Raw genomic sequence first — 23,470 nt, forward strand, 5'->3', positions numbered from 1 at the left:
TCCCTCTCCTGCCTAGCTACTGGCCGTTCAGCTCTGTATTAGACCATTCAGGGGTTTTAGACAGGCAGCGTAAGTAATACAACTTTACAGAGTAAAACAAATGCAGCATAAGTGAATGTAACACACCTTAAACTAATATTCTATGGCATAAACTATTTTAAGGGGGAGCAGAGTCAAAACTGTGTAATGGAGGATATATGACTGGGAGAGAGGAAGGGGACCAGCAAAAGGAGTAACTGTGGGGTAGGGGTGCGTGTGCGTATGTGTATGTGCACGTGTGTGTGCGTGCGTGTGAAAATGCTATAGTAATAACATTGGGGAAGGATTGGGCTAGCAAGATGGCTCAGCAGGTAAAGGCACTCGCTGACAAATATGACAACCTAAGTTTGAGCCCTCTGGACCTACATGGTAGAAGGAGAGAACCTGTCCTCTGACCTCCGTGTACGTATCCCCCCCCCACTCTCTCTCTTTAAATAAATACAAGAAGAATGTTTTAGACTATACACACACACAGTGTGTGTGTGCTGTATGCAGTATTATGTGTCTGTGGCGACAAGCGAGGACACCTCCTGTCCTTGAGTGTCATTTCCCTGGGGATGGATGTCTGCCACCTTTCAATCCCGTTCATTCTTTCACGCTGAGATTCAGCATCACGTGACGGTTTTTATGGAACTGAGAAAAGGAGTTCAGGAACGTGGGACTTTGTTTTCGGTGTGAATTCACAGAATGCTTCATTGTTCTGATTTTTAAATTAGACCTCCCATATCAGTTGCAGAAGGAGTTAAGAGCAGTTTTGTCTTTGCGGGAGGAACTCAGCCTTTCCCTTTTGCACCTTGGAAAATGGCTTGTTCTTGTTCTTTTAGGAAGATGCGTATAAGAGGTATTTTGAGTAGACACTAATCAATGTCTCCTTTTCTCTCTAATAGGTTTTAAAATGGAACACTTCGATGCGTCTCTCAGTACCTATTTCAGGGCATTACTGGGCCCCCGAGGTAAGGTGGTTTTGCATTTTGCTCACCATCGCTGGCTTCCCTCCCATCTCTTTATGGCTTCTTGTAAATATTGCATGAGGAAATCTTAGAAAATCTTTCTGTGATGACATCAAAACTTTATCCCCAGTAACAAGGGGCCTTTCAGAGTCCTCTCGTAGTTGAATGCTGTCCCCTGGTTCTTGGGACAGAGACTCGGCTGCTGTAGCCATCTCTCCTGCTGGCTTCAACTGCCATGCTTACAGCCTGTGATTAATGGTGGTACACTTTTCTTAAAGCTTGACTCCCTAAAAGAGACCAAGCCAGCGTGTTCCCAACGAGCACTCAGCCTGACGATAAGATGCTGCCTCCCTTGCAAAGTTCTAAGGGCTTCTTTCCTCTGAAATCTGGGTCTTGATGTATCACCCAGGCTGGCCTTGAAGCCCTGGGGTCCTCTTGCCTTAGCTACCTAAGTGCTGGGCTGCATGTGGCACCACACCCAAACAGAAATATATGCTTACAGCACTGGGCATAAAACCCAAGGCTTCATGTGTGCTGGGTAGGCGCTCTATTGTTGAACTATACTCAATGTAAATAAGCCCATAAGATCCTTTTCCCTCGTTTTAAAAATAGTTTTTGATTATGTTTATTTTAGCATACGTTAATTGTACAAGGCGATGGCATTCATTTTGACATTTTCCTGTCTACAGGATGAACTTCATTTATATACGTGCGTGCGTGCGTGCGTGCGTGCGTGCGTGTGTGTGTGTGTGTGTGTGTGTGTATGTGTGTGTGTGTGTCTGTCCGTCCGTCCTGTTATCCCGTTACCCTCTCTTTTGTGCCTTCCCCATCACCTGTCCTCCACATCTCTAATAGTGCCTTAAGGGTTTGTTCGTTTATAACTCATCTCATTTCATGTCTTAACACCTGAAGTCCCTGGTTATACAGCCGTTAGTCTTTGTTATCTGTTTGTTTTTTAAGTAAGTAAGCTGGCTCTGCATGGCCTTTTAGTATTATCTGTAATGTCTTCTTTAGAAAAGCATATTATAAGTGGTTCACAGAGATGTATTAGATTTCCATCACTGTGACAAAATAACTGAGAAAGTCAACTTAAAGGAGGAAAGGTTATGTGGGCTCCTGACTTCAGAGGTCCCAGTCTATCTTGGTCCTGTCATTCTGGGCCTGAGACTGCACATGGCTGAGCGTGTAAGGACAGACCCAAGGATAAGATACTCCCTTCAGTGGGAAGCCTTACTAACCTACACTCTCTGCTAGGCCCCACATTCTATAGTTTTCAGGGCCTCTCAGTAGTCCAGTCAATAATGAACCCAGCGATGGAGTCATCCATTGGTGATGTCGGGGACTTCATAGTCCAGTCATTTCCCTCAAAGCCCCTGAAGCTGTAAACAGCTTCTTATCAGACCAAAAGATTCTGTTTCATTCATGATTTGTAAAGTGCAGAAGAAAACAACCAAAGAACTTCATGTCTCAGGATGACAGAGATAGAATGGTGTTTGATATCATCTGTGATTAGAATAAGGGTATGGGGAGTCTAATCTGGTGCAGCCTCTTTTCTTCTATGGCAGTTAAAATGCATATACATGACTAGTAATCCTAAGCTGTTATCCTACAGTGATTCTTGATCAGTCATGCAAAGATGAGTGAAGGATGCTCATTTTAGAGTTGTCAAGACTGGCCATCAACTAGGAATAGGTTAAACGAGAGGGTAGTCAGTTGGAACCCCCCCCCCCAAAAAAATCAAAAAACAAGTTAGGTTGGGAATGATGGCACAAGCCCGTAATCCTGTACTCAGGAAGCCAAAACAAGAGAATCCTATGTTTTGAGAGTGACACAAACTGCACACCAAGTCCCAAACCATGCCAATCTGTACGGTGAAAGACACAGAAAAAGAACAGCTAGATGCATCTGCATCAACTTGTGTTGAGACTGCACCTTCTTGGCAGAAAGACACAGAAAATCCAACTTTGAAACCATCCTGAAATAATAATAAAAATGATTGTCTTACTTTGCAAGGAAGAGTAGCTACTGTGCTATTTCAAGGGTTCTATGACAGTAACCAAGAACCCTGTTCTTATGTTTTTCCACTTCGCCATCCTTATCTGAGCAGCTCGGTCCTCAGGATGGCCACCTTTGTGACTGCAACAGCTGCAGGCTACATATCAAACACAGGAAGAAGACGTGTGTCCATTGTGTGATTTGTAGAACAAAGGCAGCTTTTCACCTAAAAGCTTAGTGGTCACAACTATTCCACGTCTCCATTTCCGAACTGGCTGCAGAGCAGTGAGCTACCGTGACCAGCTGGATCCCTAGGAGCTCCTTGCCTGGGGCTGGGGTTGGGACCAGCTGCTATGGGTCCCCTTGGAGGGAGGATGGGTACTTGCTGAAAATGTACTATACAAAAAGAGCAAGGCACCGGCCTGAACTTAAGTAAAAGAACATGGAAATTTTATGAATATGTGTATTCATTGTGTTTATAATATATATGCCCCCACAGAAGATGTTAGTTGAAAGTGGTAGCTTACTTTCTCAAAAACAGACTGCTAAGGCCCAGGGCTGAGAACAAAAGGTGTTAGGAATGCTGTGATGGCAGCCACTTCCCTGCAGGACTTCTGAGAACTGACAGTACTGTCCACTCTGGCATCACTGGAGGGGAGGGATGGAGGCTGCATCGCTCTCTGAAGCCAAAGAAAGCAAGCCATGAAAGACGTGCTGGGGAGGCTCAGAGCGTCTGCACAGATGGAAGAGAGGCACTTAGTTCCCCAAAGGGAGCTATTTATTGAGCATTGTCTTCCTCCCTGTGAGATCAAGGCAGAGAAAATGAGGGAGGCAAGCATGGCAGTCCAGCCAGAGGACAGGGCTGTAGGCCGTTAAAGTGGGTCCTTGGGTCTAGGTGAGAGGGTAAGAGTGGTGTGTCCTCTTCTATTCAAGTAGCCCCTTTGAGTCAGCGTAAGTCTCAAGTTCCTATAGGGCTCTAAATGTCTTAAATAGTCCCTGTCTGATCATGGCTTAGCCAATAGTGTTTCATTATTTTTACTTATTGGCCCTCTACTGCTGGTCTGGCACACTGTCCCTAAACTGGCTTCAGGGCACATAGCTTGTAGCTTAAGGCCCTTGGAGTGCAAACTACCTATGTTTTATGACTCCATGTTAATTCAATAAACATAATAAATTTGGAGGGTGATTTAGCTTTAACTTTCAGATTTGTTTGAAAGCACATTTTTATTTTACTTAGCAAAAATGTAAGTAATAAACCATTGTAAACATGTATCAAAAAGCTTTGCCTTATTTGATGTGTATCTGTAGGTTTTCTACTTTGTGCAGATTAAATGCAACATTAGTATCAGGTGGCTTTGGGGGTGGTTTTTCTTCTGTGTGCCTTACCAATTACTAAATATTTTTCTTCTGGTGTTTTTCAGATACAAGGGTAAAAGGATGGTTTCTTCTGGACAATTACATACCTACATTTGTCTGCTCTGTCATTTACTTACTAATTGTATGGCTGGGACCAAAATACATGAAGAATAAGCAGGCATTCTCTTGCCGGGGAATTCTAGTGGTGTATAACCTTGGACTCACCTTGCTGTCTCTCTATATGTTCTATGAGGTAGGTCAATGTGTGCTATGGAATGATCTTTCTGTGCACTGTGAATATGTATTCCTCTCATTGGTTAATAATAAAAGCTGACCAGTAACCAGGCAGGATAAGGTTAAGTGGATCAATCAAACCGAGAACTCAGATGAGGAGGGGCAGTCAGGAGAGATACCAGCAAGCCACCAGAGCATCAAGATGCACTAGAGAACGGGTAATACCATGAAGCCACGTGGCAAAATATAGATAAACAGAAACAGGTTAATTTAAGTTTTTAGAGCTAGTTAGTAATAAGCCTGAGAGATAGACCAAACAGTTTGCAATTAACATTAAGCCTCTGAGTGGGTATTTAAAGGTGGCTGCGGGACTGGGTAGGACAGAAAAGCCCCTGTTTACAAGCAGGGTTTCCACTGCTCTGTGCTGATGTTGCTCTCCTGAGTTGTGTCCCTAAGTGAGGAAAAGTACCTGCTTCTCTCACGGAGAGAACTGGGCAGCTAGTCTATTAATGCATTTTGAGTAGGTTTTAACATTGATCTTAAAAAAAAAGTTGTTTGTACAATGTCTCCTAGAATACTTAAAGTAGAAGCTTTCATTGTTCTTTTGTTACTCGTGTTTCATGTGACATTCAGAACTAAACAAAATATCTTCCAAAACATTTGTATGCGTGCAGAGTACGGGCTGGAAAATGAACAAAATGTGAAAAGCAGATCTGCGCACATTTTATTACTAAGTGTTGTTTCTCGTGTGGAGGAGGAAGGGAGTGGGTAGGACATTGATAAATTCTGTGGCCATTCGGCCTTTGTTCTGATCTGGTAGCTTGTGGAGTCTCACAAGTTTTGTTTTTAAAGTTTCGCTGTGTATAATTCATTGTACATGGCACTGTGTTAGCCTGGGGATACCTTTACACAAGTATACACTGTGTATGAGCTGATTTAAAAAGCTAAGGCACATGAATGGTAGGATCCCCATTTAGAATTTTAATGGTCTGTGTGAGTTCAGGTCCAGTGAATTCTTTTACATGGCCAGAATGATGTCCAAATGAGGTATTTAGGCTTCAAAGGCAGATACTCACAGTCAACATTTTAGTTCTCCCTATTTTGCAAGGGATGATATAGCCTGTAAAGCCAGGAAGGACAAGAAAGCTGTCCTATCGGTAAGCACAGTGTGTGTCTTTGGGAAGGACCGTAGTTTCCATTCACTTTAACCTATTGCTAAATCCCCTTGGGCAGAGACTTTATATGTACACAGGAAGGACAGAGACTTCATATCTACACACAGAATGGACACCTTTGGATACTCTTAGTATGGCTTTTGTTCTGCTAGGGGCAGTGGGGAAGAGGGTGGGGAGGGGAGGGATGAGCTGCAGTGACTTCCTGGCTCACACTGAGCACGAATGCGAGCTAGTGCAAACTGCCGTGCCCATTGTAAGGGATGCAGCGGGGAGAGCTGCCCGTCCCCTCGTGTGCGTGCGTGCGTGCGTGCGTGCGTGCGTGCGTGCGTGCGTGTGTGTGTGTGTGTGTGTGTGTGTGTGTGTGTGTGTGTACCCTCTGCAAGGCATAGATGGTGTGACTGGATGAGAATAGGACTAGCATTGCTTTTATGTTTAACACTCCGATTTTTTCTTCTTTTCTGACCCATTCTAGAATAAAGGCAGTTTAGCCTCTGGGATGGAGATTTCAGGCTGGAGGCAGGGACAGAGCACAGGTGTGACTGCCGGGCCCCAGTTCTGGGCGCTGCTCTTCATGCTTGAAAGGGCAGATTGCAGCAGCTGTCAGGTTCCAGAGCAATCTTTTCTCTCACATAATTGAAAGATGATAGAGCCATTTCCTAAGGAAGCTTCCATAGACTTTAATATTGTATGTAGTGTATTCTAGACAAAAACTAATTTAAGGTGATTGAATTTTACAGAACCAGAATGTTTGCCTTTGATGGTTCACAAACCTCAATGACATAGCCATTATGCAATTTAGCGTCATCTACAACTGTCTCTGAAGTGAAGAAGAGAAGAAAATTGCTGTATAAACTGACGATCTGTGCATCTGGTTAGGGGCTTGTGGACAGCCTGAGGTCAAAAGCAGTTTCTCCTCTGGCACGGTGGAGAGAATGAGTTCTCTGAGCACCATCCAAGCCCCATGTGTAGAGAAGAGATATAAGGAATATCCAGAGGGAAACCCCACCCTTAACTCCTGAGCTTTCAGGTTTGTGAGTTTATATTCTGATCATTCATACCTGAATGATAACCCTATCTATAGAGGGAAGTTTCTGTCCTGCCCCATCCTGCAGCCGCTCAGTTCCAAATAAACACACAGAGGCTTATATTAATTATAAACCGTTTGGCCTATTGCTTAGGCTTATTACTAACAAGCTCTTAAAACTTAAGTTAACTCATAATTCTTATCTGTGTTTAGTCATGTGGCTTGGTGTCTTTTCTCAGTAAGGCATCTTGCTTCCTCTGGGTCTGACTGGCTGTTGCTTCTCTGCCTTTCCTCTTCCCAGAATTCTCCTGATCTGATAGCCGTGCCTGTACTTCCTGCCTGGCTACTGGCCAGTCAGCATTTTATTAAACCAAATACGAGTGATAGATCTTTACAGTGGATAAGAGCACTACCCCCATGGCACCTGTCGCCCCAGGGTGATATCCTGTATGATTGCTGTGGTTCCTTTCTTCCATGCACTCCTCAGTGATATGACTGTAGTGTGTCTAGTTTAGGATTTCATTTCAGTTGCACGTTCTTTCCTGGAACGTGCGTTTGTATTCCATTGACTAACAAGACACAGTAGGGCAGCCATGAAGCCTTAGCAGCTAAGCTGAGGGGATCATGAAGCCTGTGGGGTACAGTGTCCTACTCATCGCTCTCCAGTTACCTTCCTGCTTACTGACATATTTGAGGCTGTAAAGAATTGTTAAAGCAAATATGTAATCATGGGTATTTTTATTAATCACAAATCTGCCTTGACAAGTTCTGGGTCAGTACGAGAAGTAATGACTGCTTAAAGGAAGCAGAAGTCTTAAAAGGATGGTGATGAGGAAATAAAAGAGGAGCCCCAGAAATAGTAAAAGGGGTGGGATGAACAGAACCAAACCAATTTTGAAAGTGAAACTTAAGTCCAAAATGCAGAAGGAATCTAGGTGTATAGTGTATGCATTTGGAAGGGGCAAAGAGTTAAAAGGAGAAAGGGGCTTGTGCTTTTAGTTATCTTACTGACCTAATGTTTGTTTCCAGGGGGAAAGGTCAGACATTCCTGATTTTTAAGTGTATTTGAGGTGTGGAATGTATTGGTTTGAATATTGGCTGTATTAGGTTTCCCTTGTTGACATAATCACTGTGTGGCATCCCAGACAGGGATGAAGGTCTGAATGAGACTCCAGGCTGTAGAAGAGAAACTCTCTGCCTCAGTTACTCAGGGTTGTGGCATATCCCTTACAGAAGCGCCTGTGCGCATCATGCCCTCTGAGAGTGTATTTCAGCTGAATGGGCGTGTCGCTGTTTATCAATCTATCCTTGTCAGTGTTTGCGGTGAGAACCCCATGATGGTGAATAAGGCACACCAGCTTGATTGGATTAGGAACCATTTAGGGCAGAATGAGCATGCTTTTGGGTGTGTTTGCAGAGGGGTTTTCTGGAGGAAGACCCATCCTGACTGATGGGGGTGGGGTGGGTGACACAGATGAGTGATGGCCTTTCTTTCCCTGCTTCCAGAGTGGAACAAGCCACTCTGACCACCATGAGGGAATGCATACTCAGAACCGAGCCAGAATAAACACTTTTTGAAAGGTAAAAGGAACCCATGCGAACTCCTGCCTTCACGTCAAGTGGCTTTCCCTTGTTCTCTATTTCTGCACCAGTTGGACCTGCATTTCCCTGCCAGCCCGGCAGCAAGCTATCAAAGTGACTTCTGCTCCTTTGTCACAGTGTTACACAAGGTGTTCCTCTCAGGCAGCTGCTCCGTTCTGACCTGAGGCTGTTTTGATGTGTCTGCTCTTTTCCCATTATGCCTCTGACCTCTGTGGCCCTGCGTGGAGAGATCTAATTGTGTGGTTTGAGGTAGTCTGGAAGGACGTGTTCATCTTGCTCAGCCTATGCTGCACACACTGATCCCAGACTCTGCAGCAGCTGCCGGGGAGGCAGGGTCACCGCTGTACAGTGCCTTTACCTTTGGTCTCCCCAGGGATGCGGCTCCTCAGGAAGATACACTCTGGGCTCCCGTAGGCTGTCCTGCTCAGCTCTGTCAGACCCCACCAGCACCAGCTCTTTGATTCTTCCTCCCGCCCCCAACCTCTTTGGCATCTCTGTTGAAGTGCTCTCCTGGTACGCCCATCAACATCTCTTTCCATCCCAGCCCACACTCGCAGACGCCTGTGATGAAAAGGGTCCCCCTCCATCCTTCCATTGTTATGTTGGTTGTTTATACCACTAAAGCTGTCCTTGTATAGGAATAGGGGGAAAGTCAAATGCCAGAACCACATACTTTGAACTATTTAACAACTCAATATATATTACAGGTTAAAAATGATTACTTTTTGAGTATGTCTTTTTTATCCTAGTAACTGTACGTAGAACTGTATGTTGGTAAAAAATGTGACCAAGTTATCTTCCCAACATCAGAGCATTTAAAATTTTGTGGGGAAAAAAATAAGAAGACAGACCTGGTTTAACATAAATCCGAGCGTGTTCTTTATTTTCCTCCCCCAGTGCTGGGCACGCATACACATGCTGCTATTCTTGGCTTTCACACGGGTTCTGGGGATCCAAATTCAGGTCCTCATTCATTTTCTTATCCCCTGGAGCAGCTTTGTAAAAGAACCGATACTTGAAGCTGGGCATGGTGGCACATGCCTGACGCACCAGGAGGATTAGGCCATAGTCATCCTTGGCTACGGTAGTAAGTGTGAAGCCAGCCTGAGGCCCGTGAAACCCTGTCTGAAAACAAAACTTAAAAGTGTCCTCCAGCTACATCTCTGAGGTCATGCTCCTGAAGTCATGACTTAGCCTATGTCAATTTTTTGTTTTTTAACTTTAAAACAGAAGTGTTCCTTGAATGTCGCAGATAAGCATCCCATATTAGCATTGCTGGGGTTCTGTGAGATGAGTGTCTTCCCCCAACTGTCTGAAAGATGATGGAAGAACCTAATTCAGGCTTCTAAGAAACAACTAGAAGGTAGGGCAAAAACTGCTTAACCTTCCTGGTTGTCGACGGTGGTAGAGTGGGGTGTGTGTTACGTGGATGTGCGTCTAACCTGGCTGGCTTCTGCCTTCGTTCAGGTTGCCAGCAGCTCATCCTGTCTTGTCTTTGAACTGTGCTTGGAAAATCGGGGTGCTTTATTGGAAAGACGGGGGATGGGGTATGTGGGTGGGATAATGTGCTGGGGCCGCTGCCCTCTGTAATTGGGAGCTGGTAGGTACCTCCCTAGGTCCCCCTGGGCTCTGCCTTGCCTGGGGCTCTGATGTGGCCTGAGAGCAGTTGCTAAGGAAGTGGTACATTCCAAACTGTCTTCTTTTTCTTTTGGTTTTCCTAAAATAGATAACGCTATTGATGGAAAGCAGGATTTGGAACTCATTTTGTTTTCCGGAATACTTGGGAAGGGATTTGTGCTCCTTGCCTTCATTTTGTTTTCCGGAATACTTGGGAAGGGATTTGTGCTCCTTGCCTTCATTTTGTTTTCCGGAATACTTGGGAAGGGATTTGTGCTCCTTGCCTTCTTGTTTAATGAGGGTGTAGAGAAGCTTACTCACTGGAGAGACCAGCATTTGTAGGAAGCTCTGCTAGGTATGCCCAGCCTTTGTCACTGTGGTAAGAAGTTGTTGCCTACAGAATTCACACCATGAAATCATCACACACACACACACCCCTGACTCCCCACTCAGAATAAAATGCAAAAAGCCTGATTACATGTATGGCTTTATTTGGGGGTCTATTCATAGCTATCCTGAGGTACACAGTTGTAGGTTGAACATTGCTGAGTCTTGCCCATATTTTGTGCCCCTACAACTGAAGATCCTTGTTCAGAAAACCTCTCCTTAAGCATTGTAAGGAAATAGTAGTTGCTCCTCAGTGTATCTGAAGCTGTCCTTAAAGGATTGAACATAGCAGAGGGAGGAAGGGGAGGATGCAGTCCTCACACCAGGAGGGAGAAGGGAGGGAGGGAGGCAGGGAGGGTGTGCCTTTGCCAGAGAGGAAGCCTTGGACCTGATTCTGTAGACTCCTCAGATCTAACTTTGCTACTGAAATAATGAATAAGGGAGAAGGTTATAAACTGTTTCCTCCCTTCCTTCTTCCTCGCTCCCTCCCTTGCTCCCTCCCTCCTCCCCTCCTTCCTTCCTTCCTTCCTTGATAGGGTCTCTCTCTGTAGACCTGGCTGGCCTAGAACAGAGATCCTCCTGCTTCCGCCTCCCAAGTGCTGTGATTAAAGCTATGTACCACTATGCCCCACCTGACAAGTTCTTGATTAAAGCCAGGCTTTATTTACAAAGCTGGACTGAAGTGGTTCGGCTGGAGGACTTTTAACCTATGCAGAGAACACTGGCGGGGGCTCCTGTTTCCACCCTGGTCATAGATTTCCAGATACTAGAAGCAGAAATACCATACACTTGGCTAGAGTCATTTCAGACTTATCTGGTACCTACCAAAGACTGTGCACCAGATGTCCTCATTTAATATTGTCTCCATATTCCTGCCCTTTTTTTACTGTATGAACAGAAAAAAAAAAGACCTCCGGCATAGTGGGCAGGCAGGGGCTGGGGGCCTGCTTCAGGTTAGCCCATTGCTCTGTGCTAAAGGTTTGTCAAGTATGCAGGAGCAGTCCTTGTGTGTAAACAAGGGAGGCACCTTCCGCTGCGTCCACAGTCCTAGGAAGGAAAAACACACTTCTGAAGGACATGGGTGTGAAAGTATCTTCACAGGCTTCCTCGCACTCTGGGCATCAGATTTCAGATTAAAAGCCAGCTACCGATGTGACTCCATTCTTAATAGCGCCCAAAGTGGCCCAAAACGCCGTAGAGGAAATGGGTGCCCTGGAATTCAGAATAGCTCTGGTTGGTTATAAATCAGATGTCTGCTAAGGAGACAGATAAAGGTAAAGGTCTAATTTCCCCCAGCATCCTTCACGGAGAGACTAGCCAAGAACCCAGAAACAGGCATGGAAGGCACAGGAGCCTAGAATTGCTGTGTGAGGTACCCCTGTCATTCCAGTTTCCTCACCTAAAATACTCACTTGTACCAGATATGTGGGCATACACATCCCAGCAAGCAAACCTATGAAATATCTTAATGGCTCTTAGGAACATTCCTTGAACTGTGATACTGTTGTATTCAAGCACTGAGAGTCTGTTTTCATTGCCTTTCACTGCCTCTGCTCAGGGAATGATGTCCATATAACTTACCCACCGTTAACTACCCAAACCAGACAGCCCTTCTGACATCTTCTTGGGGCATTGGGGTTGGCAGAGTGGTAGAGCAGAGAGGAAAGAGCTTTTTCCAGTTAGACTCAAGTATTTCAAGTGACCTTGTTTCCCGGGAGGCTTTGGTAGCGTTCCAGGAAGTAACTGTGCCGAAGGTTACGCTTTTTTTGTGGTTAGAAGTTATTCCTCACCATTTGCTCCCCGGTTGCATCACGCAGACCTCCCTGTGACTGATGCTCACCTACATTTTTCTTAAGGTGAAAAGATGCACAAAACCTCCATTGGCTATTGAGTTTGTCTCCTAGGAGAAAAGGAAGCTGCTCGCCATGTTTTAATTATAGCTCTTCACACGCTCCTGGCCTAATTAAGGTCTGCTTTACTCCAAGGAAGGAGAAAGCACATACGGTATTACAGTGGTACTGCCTGTATCTTGGTTACTTAGGGGAAGCCACATAAGTAATCCATGGTCAGGGGGTTTGGGACAGTCCTATGCTGGTTTCCCAGCTGTACGTCTGGGGTCCATGAGCTCGCTCCCCCTGAGCAATTTTTTTTTTATTGTATACATTTATCCTCATGGGAACTTCACTGCATTATCTGTGACATTTTGACAAGCAGCATTTCTTTTTTGTATCTCAGAAGATACTTAGTACTTCTGTCATAGGGCAGTCAACAGTATACTCTGATGGCGTTACCCTCTCTCCAGTTAGGTCTCCATGCACGCCCACCTCCTCTCCCTGCTTTCTGGTCCTCTTTTCACTGGTTTTGTATCTTGAGTCTTCGAAGTTCTAATATGTCTGTGAGTGACAGACTTAACTGGCCTTGAAAGAAGACATAAGACCAAAAAAAATATACATACCTAGGATGTTACCTTATGGTGCTAGTATTGTGTGTGGTCTGTTGTGAAGTCTAGCATAGAAGTTACTGGAAACTTGAACAGAAAACCACTAGAGATAATTTAGTTCAGCCTCACTTTGGCAGTGAAAACTACGGTCCTTCCGGTCAAACCTTCCCGACCCACAGCGCTATTCATCTGATGGCATTCCAGATCCTTGCACTGTTCTTTGGCCATGAAAACTATGTAAACTCTGAATGTTTTCATGTGGAGAGAGTAACAAAACAAGGAAAACAGCAGAAGGGAAGTTGAAAGAAACATGAGATGTTAAATTCAGCATTCATGTGAGTGTACCATGCCTGGCATTTATTTCTCAAATTGGATGGAAATGTGCCGGTGTCTTCCAGTCCTTATCCAAACATGCTGCTCGCTGTAGGGCATCTGCACTGTTCATCAGGCCGAGCAGTTGGATCCTGGTTCTCAGTCACCCCTTCCCTCCAACACTTTCTTACTGAGGTCTGTAACGTGAGACCGCCAGGTTACAGTTGGAGCTGCACACTGAATTCCCTTGAGAACTTTATAAGAGGCCCCTTGAGGTTTCCTTTCGTGGTCAGGGTGAGGCCAGGCATTAGTAATTCTTTAAAGGCTCCCAGGGTGATTGTGCTGTGCAGCTACAATGGGACCCACAGTTGTTTTCCAAATTTCATCTGCTCCGAATCGCAAGTACCATCACAGCACTCAAGAAAGAGGGGGGAGGCCGGGCGTTGGTGGCGCACGCCTTTGATCCCAGCACTCGGGAGGCAGAGGCAGGCAGATCTCTGTGAGTTCAAGGCCAGCCTGGTCTACAAAGTGAGTTCTAGGACAGCCTCCAAAGCTACAGAGAAACCCTGTCTTGAAAAACAAAAAACAAAACAAAAAAAAAAAGAAGGGGAGGCAGGAGGATCAGAACGATGACCTTGGCCACCTGAGACCCTGCCTCTCTTCTCACAGACAAAGACACCCCACATTGGACCCCCTGCTCATAAATTTTAGGGTCATGAGATCTAGGGTGGGGCCTAAGACTGTTCCTGGGTGGTGTCAGCTCTGCTGGTTGGGGACAATACTTTGAAGCAACATCATTGGATTCTCAAGAATTTGTGATCCGGGTCCGTGAGTGGCAGCCCTGGTGATGTAGGGTTTTAGATTGTGAAGGTGGGGGGTAGTTCAAGAATGCATTTCTCAGGGATCCTGGGTGCCATTGGTGGTGCTGGCTGGGGTACACACTTTGATAACTGGTAACTGGGGCCTTCTGTCTGTTTCACGCTTGGATGAGATGAGGCTTAAAACATACCATCTCGGCACCTGGCATTCTGTGGTCACCAGGAATACTTAGGATTGTTCTAGACTGGAGGAAAAAAGTGAGCAAACTTGGAACTGTGGTTTTCATAGACAAATAGCATCCCATGGGTGTTAGGAACATGGCAGGTGGGCAGCATGGAAATAGAGCAATTAAACTTTCTGTCCTGACCATTAGAGTGGGTCTTAAGGTCTCATCATAGGCTTCTCATCTCCCTGTGAGGACACAGGCCCTATATGGGAGCCAATGAAAACTTCAGGACTAGCAAAAGCTTGCACCCCAGTTCTGGGGTCCTTCTACGACACCACGATGTCTGCAGGCGGCTAATCTCTGAGTCTCGAGGATGCCACAGCAACAGGGAGTGGCAGGGAAGGAGGAAGATGGACCCATTGCTCCTGGGGTCTGGAGTGTGGTTCCAGTCCAGGGGTCTTGGTACTGGCAATGTAGGCACTTGTTAGAACTACAAATTCTTGTGCCCCATTCCTGGGATAGTCCACGAGTGGCACACTCACATCTGAGCGAACTCGGGCTTGAAGAGCCCAGGCTTAAGGAGACAGGATAACATCTTGGAGTTGGACTGGTCTGGGCATGCTGAGGCACCAGGCAGACATTGTTTCTGAAGGCAGCAGTCTGGGAGTGAGTGACTTCAGATTCCTACTTCAGCTTCCAGTGTGCTGACCCTGTGTGAATGAAGGTGCAGTGTTTAAACCTCTCTGTCCTTCACAGTTCCCTGTGACTATTTTACTTTCGGCGAGCTTGCCTCGGTACAGCCCCAAGTAACTTTTCACATACTCTAGACAAATAAAGTTGAACAGCGTTCTGATGTAGTAACTATTTTTTCTCCTCTTTTTTAGTTGGTGACAGGTGTGTGGGAAGGCAAATACAACTTCTTCTGTCAGGGAACACGCAGTGCAGGAGAATCAGACATGAAGGTACTGTTTCAGGGGTGGGTGTGAGTGGGTGTGTCTGTGTGTGTTTGGCTTTTCGATAGATCTTACACAATAAAGGCATAAAAGACCATACCCTCTTAATCCTGATAATTCTTGTTGACATTTTGAAAAGAGAAAGAAAGAAGTGCTGGGTGTGTGGTATGAAATTTTGAACATGAAAGGCATAAATATAATGAAAACTTAAGCCTCCCTCTCTATAGAAGAAACTCCTGTGAACAGTTGACAGGTTTCATATTTACATAAAAGAGATCATCTGAATTTAAAATCATTTGTAAGTGCCCTCTGAGTAGTTACCTTACAGGTAAAATCCAGCTTCTCCCCTGAGAATTGGAGTTTAACAGAAAGCTTACAGTCAAAGCTCGGTGTGGCCAACATGTCCTTTGGGCATATTGATTGGACCAGGAATGGGTATTGCACATTCTGGTTCCGTTTCTTGCATGATTCATACTACCTCACTCCAGTCTCTCAAGCCCAGAGCACCCTTTTCCCTCCTAGCCTCTCTGTAGACTACTTCATAGAAGTGGTGTTGAGGCTGGAGCTTCCCAGGGCTTTTGTTTTGATTTAGTTTTGCTTTGAGACAGGGTCTTTTGTGACCTCCAGTTGTGTGTAGCTAAAGATGATCCTGAACTCTCAGTTCTCTGGTTTCTACCTCCAAGTCCTGGGATTTCAGGTGTGCACCTTCCTATTCTTGTTACGAGTGTGTGAGAGTATCGGGAGCCCTTTAAAGACATTTCCTGCCATCATTTCAGTCCCCCAATGTAACATGTTCATCGATTACAGATTAACAGTAGCTGAGCTCAGACACTGGAAGTCACGAGGAGCCATTAGGGCTCCCCAGCTTTATTTTTGTATTGAGTGTACATGTGTACAACATGTCACAGTTGACATTCCAGAAAATCACTGGAGATAAACCATAAACCCTTTGCTTTTAGATCATCCGTGTCCTCTGGTGGTACTACTTCTCCAAACTCATAGAATTCATGGACACCTTCTTCTTCATCCTTCGCAAGAACAACCACCAGATCACAGTCCTACATGTCTACCACCATGCCTCCATGTTCAACATCTGGTGGTTTGTGATGAACTGGGTTCCCTGTGGCCACTGTAAGTAATAGAGCGTTTGGGAGCATGTGATGGAAACAGACTGGAAACTTAGGCACACAGGAAAGAAGTTGTCTCTAAATTCTAGGTTAAGCTTTTGAATTTGTGTTCAGGTTTTTTCTTTTTCTATTATATATGAGAGAGAGAGAGAGAGAGAGAGAGAGAGAGAGAGAGAGAGAGAGAGAGAGAGAGAGAGAGAGAGAGAGAGAGAGAGAGAGGAGAGCGAGAGCTGTGCAAGGCTACAGGACCAGTTTCTGTCCTTCTAACTTAACCCCGAGAGTCTGAATGGGAGGGGAGTCAGGGAGCTTTGCTTCATTGCTCACTGTTGAGGATGGAAGTATTAAAAAAACAAAACTGGTATTGTACTGGACATTGAAAGTTATGTGATAAAGTGGATCTTCCAAATTGAAGGAACTGACCCTAGATTCTGTTGTTAATAAAAACTATAACTATAGTCCTGGGGAGTGATGGTAACTTCAGTCTCCTCCAGACATCAGCAAAGAGATGGACACAGTCTTCCTTGAACATGTTGTCCGTCACTTATCCTTGCCCAGTCTTCAGAACGGCACATCTTAGGCATCTGGGAGGAGGTTTGCCCCTCCCAGTCTGCCGCCACACCTGCAGGTGCCAGGTCTTGGGCACGAGTAGACATGGGAAGTTCAGTTGACTGCTGGGATTAAGGTGCCGGTGGCTGCCTGCCTCACCCACCCAAGTGGAAACTGACTTTTCATTACAGGTCTGTGTAGTACGTATAGCTACGGTGTTTGTTGTCCTCTATTCAGAGGACTTTTCTCTAGCTCCCAATGTGTCTGGGATGTCCCCTGCCTGTTATTTACAAAACTCTGATGCATCCTCTCCCCAACCCCCTTTGCTCTGCAGCTTATTTTGGTGCAACACTCAACAGCTTCATCCACGTCCTCATGTACTCGTATTATGGACTGTCCTCTGTCCCTTCCATGCGTCCCTACCTCTGGTGGAAAAAGTACATCACCCAGGGGCAGCTGGTGAGTAATGTAGTCACTGTGCCCAGAACTTGCTCCCTGCTGGACACAACCCTCTTCCAGGCCATACTGTTGTACAGTAGAATCCAGTTGATTGCGTTAAACTCATCATAGGCAGATGAGGAAATGCTCTTGTTTCTAGTGGCTGGAGAACCTGCTCTGGACTGGGGTACCTCAAGCCTTGCGCTCCCCACTTCAGGTCAGTCTCAGTTCTTTGTGTGTAAAGACATCATGTGCACACGGGTACCTGTGTGTGCTTTCTCATGTCCAAAATGGAGATGAAAACTGCTTATCTGTGTTCCCGGGAGTGTTCCGAGGTGCGGAGTCCAGAGCCCTTGTAGCTTATTAGACATTGAACTTGTTGGCTGCAATGGAAGCAAAGTGACTACTCGGACCCCCCATGTAGCAGAGCACCTCACACTGCTTCGGCTGATGGCCCCTGGCTGAGGTCCGCCAACAGCTGTCTGGTCTTGATGGTTCTTCTCACCGTTCTCTCTTAAGCCTTGGCCAGTTGTCAGTATACTATAGGTGCATGTTCCTTCCTCCTCGTGAAATCTTCCTGAGCTAATTAGTAATATTACTGTTTCTCAGCGCTGGCTAGTTTTGTTCTGTATGTCAAGCACTCATGCTAAGTAAATGGTTTCTGCAAGCGTTGTTTCAAATGTTGTCTCCATTTTGTAGGTGAACACATTAAGGCAGGAGGCCAATGCTGGCTGCAAGGACAGGCACTAAGCCTTCCAGTTCTGGCTTGTCGTGTACCTTTGTTCCAAATGAATCTAATTTAGATCCCCTGAATGAATCTCGATATTTTTTTCAAAATGTAAAAATAACGTTGAGAAGTTTTAGCTCCTTCTGTGTTTGGTGTTTAATTATCACTTCTGCCAGCGGCTCTGCAGTCCTTATTAATCCTTTTCTCACCTGTGAGGAAGGGTAATTGTTCTCTAGCATCCTCTGATGCCAGAGGGAAGAGGATGCAGAGGTGTGTTATGCTGTAGTCAGTGGTTCTGGCAGACAGAGTGTGGGAGAGCATTGTGTGCCATTGACGTCTTGCTGAACCGTGTTCCATCTGCCTGGTTAATGTCTTGTCCTGGAGGACTAGCCTGAAGGAACAGACTGGTGGGAGCTGCTGAGATGTAGCCAGGCTGGCCTCACCCCTGTTGTTCCTCCCAAAGGCGCTCTAGTAGTCCCGTGCCTTTAACACCTTTGCAGCCAGGCTGTCTACACAGTTGCACCCAGTTTCCAAGGTCACTCATCTGAAGTCATCTGTGGACCCAGCGTTTTGGCCAAGTAGAGTTTTAATGTTCATGACAGCTCCCGACACACCAAAGTCAACACAGATACTGAGTAGGAAGTGTGTCAGTTGGATCGAGCGTCACAGGTGACATCGCAGGCCCCTTAAAACACGGACCTCACTCCTCTCTCTTGTCTCTCTGTGCTGAGTCCCAGGATTTTGGAGAAAGGTAGTGTAAAGGCTTTGAGGAGAGAGGGAGAGCATACAGAGAAGACACATACAGAAGTTAGGATCAAATGTAGTGTAGAAGACTGGCAAATGCTGGTTCCGAAATTTGAGTGGGAGCTCTGATCCACAGGCCCCCTGGTTGGAACCCCATCTGTGTATTGCCACTGCTCAGCTCTGGCCTTGCTTCCCTAGGTCCAGTTTGTGCTAACAATCATCCAAACGACCTGCGGGGTCATCTGGCCGTGCACCTTCCCCCTCGGCTGGTTGTATTTCCAGATTGGATACATGATCTCCCTGATTGCTCTCTTCACAAACTTCTACATTCAGGTAAAGCTCACCCTTGGCTGGTACCCGACCCTCAGCCTTTCACTCGGTAGGGCTGTGTGGAGACACTGCGGGTGCTAGCCCTATGCTCTGAAGGGGCCTTTGTAGGGATGGAAGGACCACCCGCTTTGCTGGGCTTGGGCATCTCGAGGCTGGGGGATGATGCATGCCATTGTTTAGCAGAGTGCTTTATTCCTTCCCTCTGGCCTAATGCAGAGAAATAAAGGGATGATTTTTCAATCAAAGGTCTCAAGCCCACTGCCCTGCTTGTCATAGCTAAGTGACATTTCCATCGAAGTCCCCTGGTATAATTGAAATTTACCATTTTGTCCTGTGGGGCTTGAGGATGGTCTCATGATACATAGAGGTGTGTGCTCACAGACTGTCTCTGGGGTGCCCCACCACTTGGCATTCCCTGATGATTCTCTGCTTTTGTGGCCAGTGCCACGTGGCTTCAGTTCCCCCTGCCCTGGGCAGGAGATCAGGAGCAGGAACAGAGGTCCTGAGCAAAGGCCAGTGGTGTGGAACAGCTGCCTGGAGGCTCAGCCACTGCTTCTTTCTGTGACCCATGTACCTGTGTGTCACCTGCTGGCTTATTTTTGTTGGGGCCTAACTGTGGGACCTTTTTCCAATTGCTCCTAGCAACGTGGTGCTTAGTACGTGAGGGCTGAGGCAATAAGAAAAATGTAAAGATAAGTGATGGCTTGTGTGTTAGAGGAGCTACTGTCCAGTGTGAGGAACCGATTTGGTCACAGCCCATTGATCTGCCATCTAGATGCCGAAGAGGCGAAGCCGAATGAATATAAACTCTATCATTATAAATGTTTCTGTTGTGGCCCAGAAGTCGGAGAACCTATGGGCTAAGCCTTAAAAGCAAAAACATAAAACCAGAAGTGTGATTGAAATAGAAAGTGGTTATTTGAACACAGGAATTACTTGGTAAGAGTTATCATACAAGGCAAAGTTGCCTAGTTAGGTGCAGACTAGTGCAGTTCTGGTTAGCAGGCACTCATCTGCCCTGTACGTTTCAGACTTACAACAAGAAAGGGGCCTCTCGGAGGAAAGAGCACCTGAAGGGCCACCAGAATGGCTCCATGACGGCCATCAATGGGCACACCAGCAGCTTCCCTTCCCTGGAAAACAGCGTGAAGCCAAGGAAGCAGAGGAAGGATTGACACGGCAGAGCTGCACCCTCCAGACCACGGCGTGTGATTGTAAGCACAGTGTGACTTGTGCCCTGACGCTCGTAACAGCTGCTGTCACTAGTTTGGCCTACTGTAGTGTGATTTATGTAGGACCTTTTCATCAGTTCAAAACCCCTAGAATATGTATACAGATTATACAAGTAGGCATACGATTTCTCACATTTCTGGGCTCTCATCGACCCCCGCGCTAGACTGTGGGAAGGGAATGTTATTGTAGTATACGACACTGCTGTTGCCTTATTAGTTATAACACGATAGGTGCTGAATTGTGGTTCACAATTTAAAACACTGTAATCCAAACTTTTTTTTTTTTAACTGTAGACCATGCATGTGATTGTAAATGTAATTTTGTACAATGTTGTTAACAGTAGAAAAACACACATGCCTTAAGACAAAAAAAAAAAAGCAGGGCCCAAAGCTTATTAGTGTAATTAGGGTATGTTTCAACTTTGTATTCATTTGTAATAGCTCTGTTTAGAAAAATCAAGTGTGTGATTATGAAACTAGCGCGTGATGTGTAACTTCAAGTGACTTGGAGATGCGAAACCAGACGGCACCTTCAGTTTTATAATGCTGGCTTTGAATAAGCTGGCTCAAGTCTAGTGGAACAGTCAGTTTAACTTTTTAACAGATCTTATTTTTTTATTTTGAGTGCCACTATTAATGTGTTTAAAAAGGTGGGGAACAGGTCCAAAGTAGTCTTGAGACACTTACAGGTATCTGTTCTTGGTCCCCCAGAGTCTAGGGCGACTGTAGGGTAAGCAGGGCACTTTACACTTCTGAAGTGCTTAGTGTTTTTATACGAGAGACAAAAGGCCATTCTACTTCCCACCATTTGGAAAGAGGAGACTTACCTTTCAGGAAGGGTGATTAGATGTTTATCACGTGACAGTCACATGGACCAGTGATGGGGAACTGGTTGCCTGGGTCCAAATCTTTTTGTTGTTTCTTCTGTAGTGCTGTTTTGACATATACTTCCCTTTAAAATGTGCCTAATTTGCCAGAATTTACTGAGACCAGGAAGCACCTTAAGTATTTTGAAGAGGTAGCTAGAGCATGAAGGAACCGGGCATTTGGGGAGTGATTGCTTATTCAGTGTAAATCTTGGCAGCGTCTGTAATTTTTTTTTTCTGCTTAGCATCTAAAGATTGGTTTAAGTGCTTGTTTAAAAGTAACAGACTGCTTTTCTTAAAATCATGTCTCGTGCACCTGAGGCGGTGGTCATACAGATGGGGATTCTTTCGTGTGTCATTTTTAAAGTGCTGAAAGTTTAGCCTTTGAATACCTTCTACATTGAAAAAAAATGCATTGAACCACTCATGACACATCTTAGCAGATGATTGACAATGTATAAACTAATTGTGGGTTTGATATTTATGTAAATATCAGTTTACCATGCTTTAATTTTGCACATTCATATTACAAGGAGCCAATTGGTCCTAATTAGTCGTGTGGGTTTTCTGTTTGGAAGGAATTGCAGCATCTGTTTACATTTACCTTATCAAACCTAGAATGTGTATATTTGTGTGTGTCTTCACCCTAGGTACCAGTTTGCAGGTGTCTTTATGTATTTCAGTACAAAAGCTATAGCATTCGGTAGTGTGCTGTCAAAGTGTGCTTAGCTCATCTGGATATACCCACACTGTTAAATAATGTCTAAACATTAATCATTAAAACATTTTTGATTATCAGTGCTGTTGTTTTCATTGTTTGATGTTCTGAAAGACGGGAGGTGGTCAGCGGTCGCTTTATAGGAGGTTAAGTAGTGGACATGAGTATGGGAAGGGGTTGTATCAGTCAGGGTTCTCTAGAGGAGCAGAACTTAGAGAACAAATACATACATATTTTAGATTTACTAGAATGGCTTCCAGGCTGTGGTCCAGCTAATCCAACAATGGCTGTCTACAAATGGGAGACCCAAGAATCCAGTAGTGTTCAGTCCATGAGACTGGGTGTCTCAGCTGCTCTTCAGTATAGACTGGAATCCTGAAGCAGTAGGAAGGAAAGGATTTGCTAGCGAGAGTGAGAGCAAGCAGGCAAAGAGAGAGCTTCCTTCGTCCATGTCCTTTAGATAGGCTGCCAGCAGAAGGTGTGGCCCAGACTAAAGATGATCTTTCCACCGCAAAGGTCCAGATTAGAGGTCGGTCTTTCCACTTCAAGTGATTTAATTAATTTTTTAAGATTTATTTTATGCATACAAATGTTTTGCCTGCATATCTATCTGTCTATCTGTATATATGTATATGTATATTTATCATATATATCATGTGCCCAATCGAGTCAGAAAGTGTTGACTCTCCTGGAATTGGAGTTACAGATGATTGTGAGCCACTGTATGGGTCCTAGGAATTGAACTCAGGTCTTCTGCAAGTACAACCAGTGCTCTTAACCACTGAGCCATCTCTCTAACCCCCAAATGATTTAATTAAAAAAAAAAGTTTTTGCAGGGCAGTGGTGGCACCTGCCTTTAATCCCAGCACTCAGAAGGCAGAGGCAGGCAGATCTCTATGAGTTCAAGGCCAGCCTAGTCTACAAAGTGAGTTCTAGGACAGCCAAAGCTACGCAAAGAAACCCTGTCCCGAAATACTTTAAAAAAAAAAAAGCCCTCACTAGTGTGCTCAGACATTTAGATTTTAGTTCATTCCAGATCAGTCAATTGGACAACCAAGAATTGCCATCCCAGCCTGCTACCACTTCCCACAAGGACAGACCCATGGGATAAAGCACAGTGCCTCCCAGCCCTAGCTCCTCGCTGCACCCCCAGCAGAGGTCCCAGCCCTGAACACACCCCTTGACCGGTTCTTCCTGGCATCCCACCCTCTCCCTTCTTCCGTGGGCGGAGTTACTTTTCTTGTGCGAGTCTTTTCTGTGAAGAGCAAGCGAGAGAAGAGTTCAGGTCGTATGGAAGCTACTCGATTAAGCCTCTGTGGAGTGCAAAACAGCCACAGGCATGAAAGCGAGTGTGTGTGGCTGTCCTCGACACTCCATGTTCAAAACGGAAGAGCTGTGCCGCAGATTGCCGAGTCTGCTGGGGAGTACTGTGTCCCCGCCTTCATTCCCAGGTGTCATCGTTCCTGCCCCTCCCAGCCTGCCCCAGGCTTATCTTCCACCCATGTCTACAGTGGGGTGGGCGAGCTACATGCCTGATCTTTCGCAATGAGACCGATGGCCTAGATGTCCCGTTCTCCTGTGCCCTTCACACCACAGCCTGAAACGTAGGCTGGAGCTTTTATATGTGTAAATAAGACTGGAAACTGCACCAGTAAATGGCTTGTTAAAAGGTT

At 45.5% G+C, this 23,470-nt stretch overlaps 1 protein-coding gene across 3 annotated transcripts in view; it reads left to right on the plus strand.

Moving 5' to 3' along the window:
• The window catches only part of Elovl5 (ELOVL fatty acid elongase 5), a 58,935-nt gene extending 37,058 nt beyond the window's left edge, over positions 1-21,877 (plus strand). For all 3 annotated transcript variants that reach the window (XM_005073711.4, XM_040739470.1, XM_040739469.1), the window contains exons 2-8: positions 927-992; positions 4,406-4,593; positions 15,001-15,078; positions 16,029-16,200; positions 17,077-17,201; positions 18,850-18,984; positions 20,013-21,877. In XM_005073711.4, coding sequence (XP_005073768.1) covers positions 935-992; positions 4,406-4,593; positions 15,001-15,078; positions 16,029-16,200; positions 17,077-17,201; positions 18,850-18,984; positions 20,013-20,156 — 900 coding nt within the window. In that variant the 5' untranslated portion in view covers positions 927-934 and the 3' untranslated portion in view covers positions 20,157-21,877. The remainder of the gene's footprint in view (positions 1-926; positions 993-4,405; positions 4,594-15,000; positions 15,079-16,028; positions 16,201-17,076; positions 17,202-18,849; positions 18,985-20,012) is intronic.
• Positions 21,878-23,470: the final 1,593 nt, after the last annotated feature.

This window comes from Mesocricetus auratus, unplaced genomic scaffold, assembly GCF_017639785.1.
Source record: "Mesocricetus auratus isolate SY011 unplaced genomic scaffold, BCM_Maur_2.0 Super-Scaffold_100691, whole genome shotgun sequence".
NCBI lineage: Eukaryota > Metazoa > Chordata > Mammalia > Rodentia > Cricetidae > Mesocricetus > Mesocricetus auratus.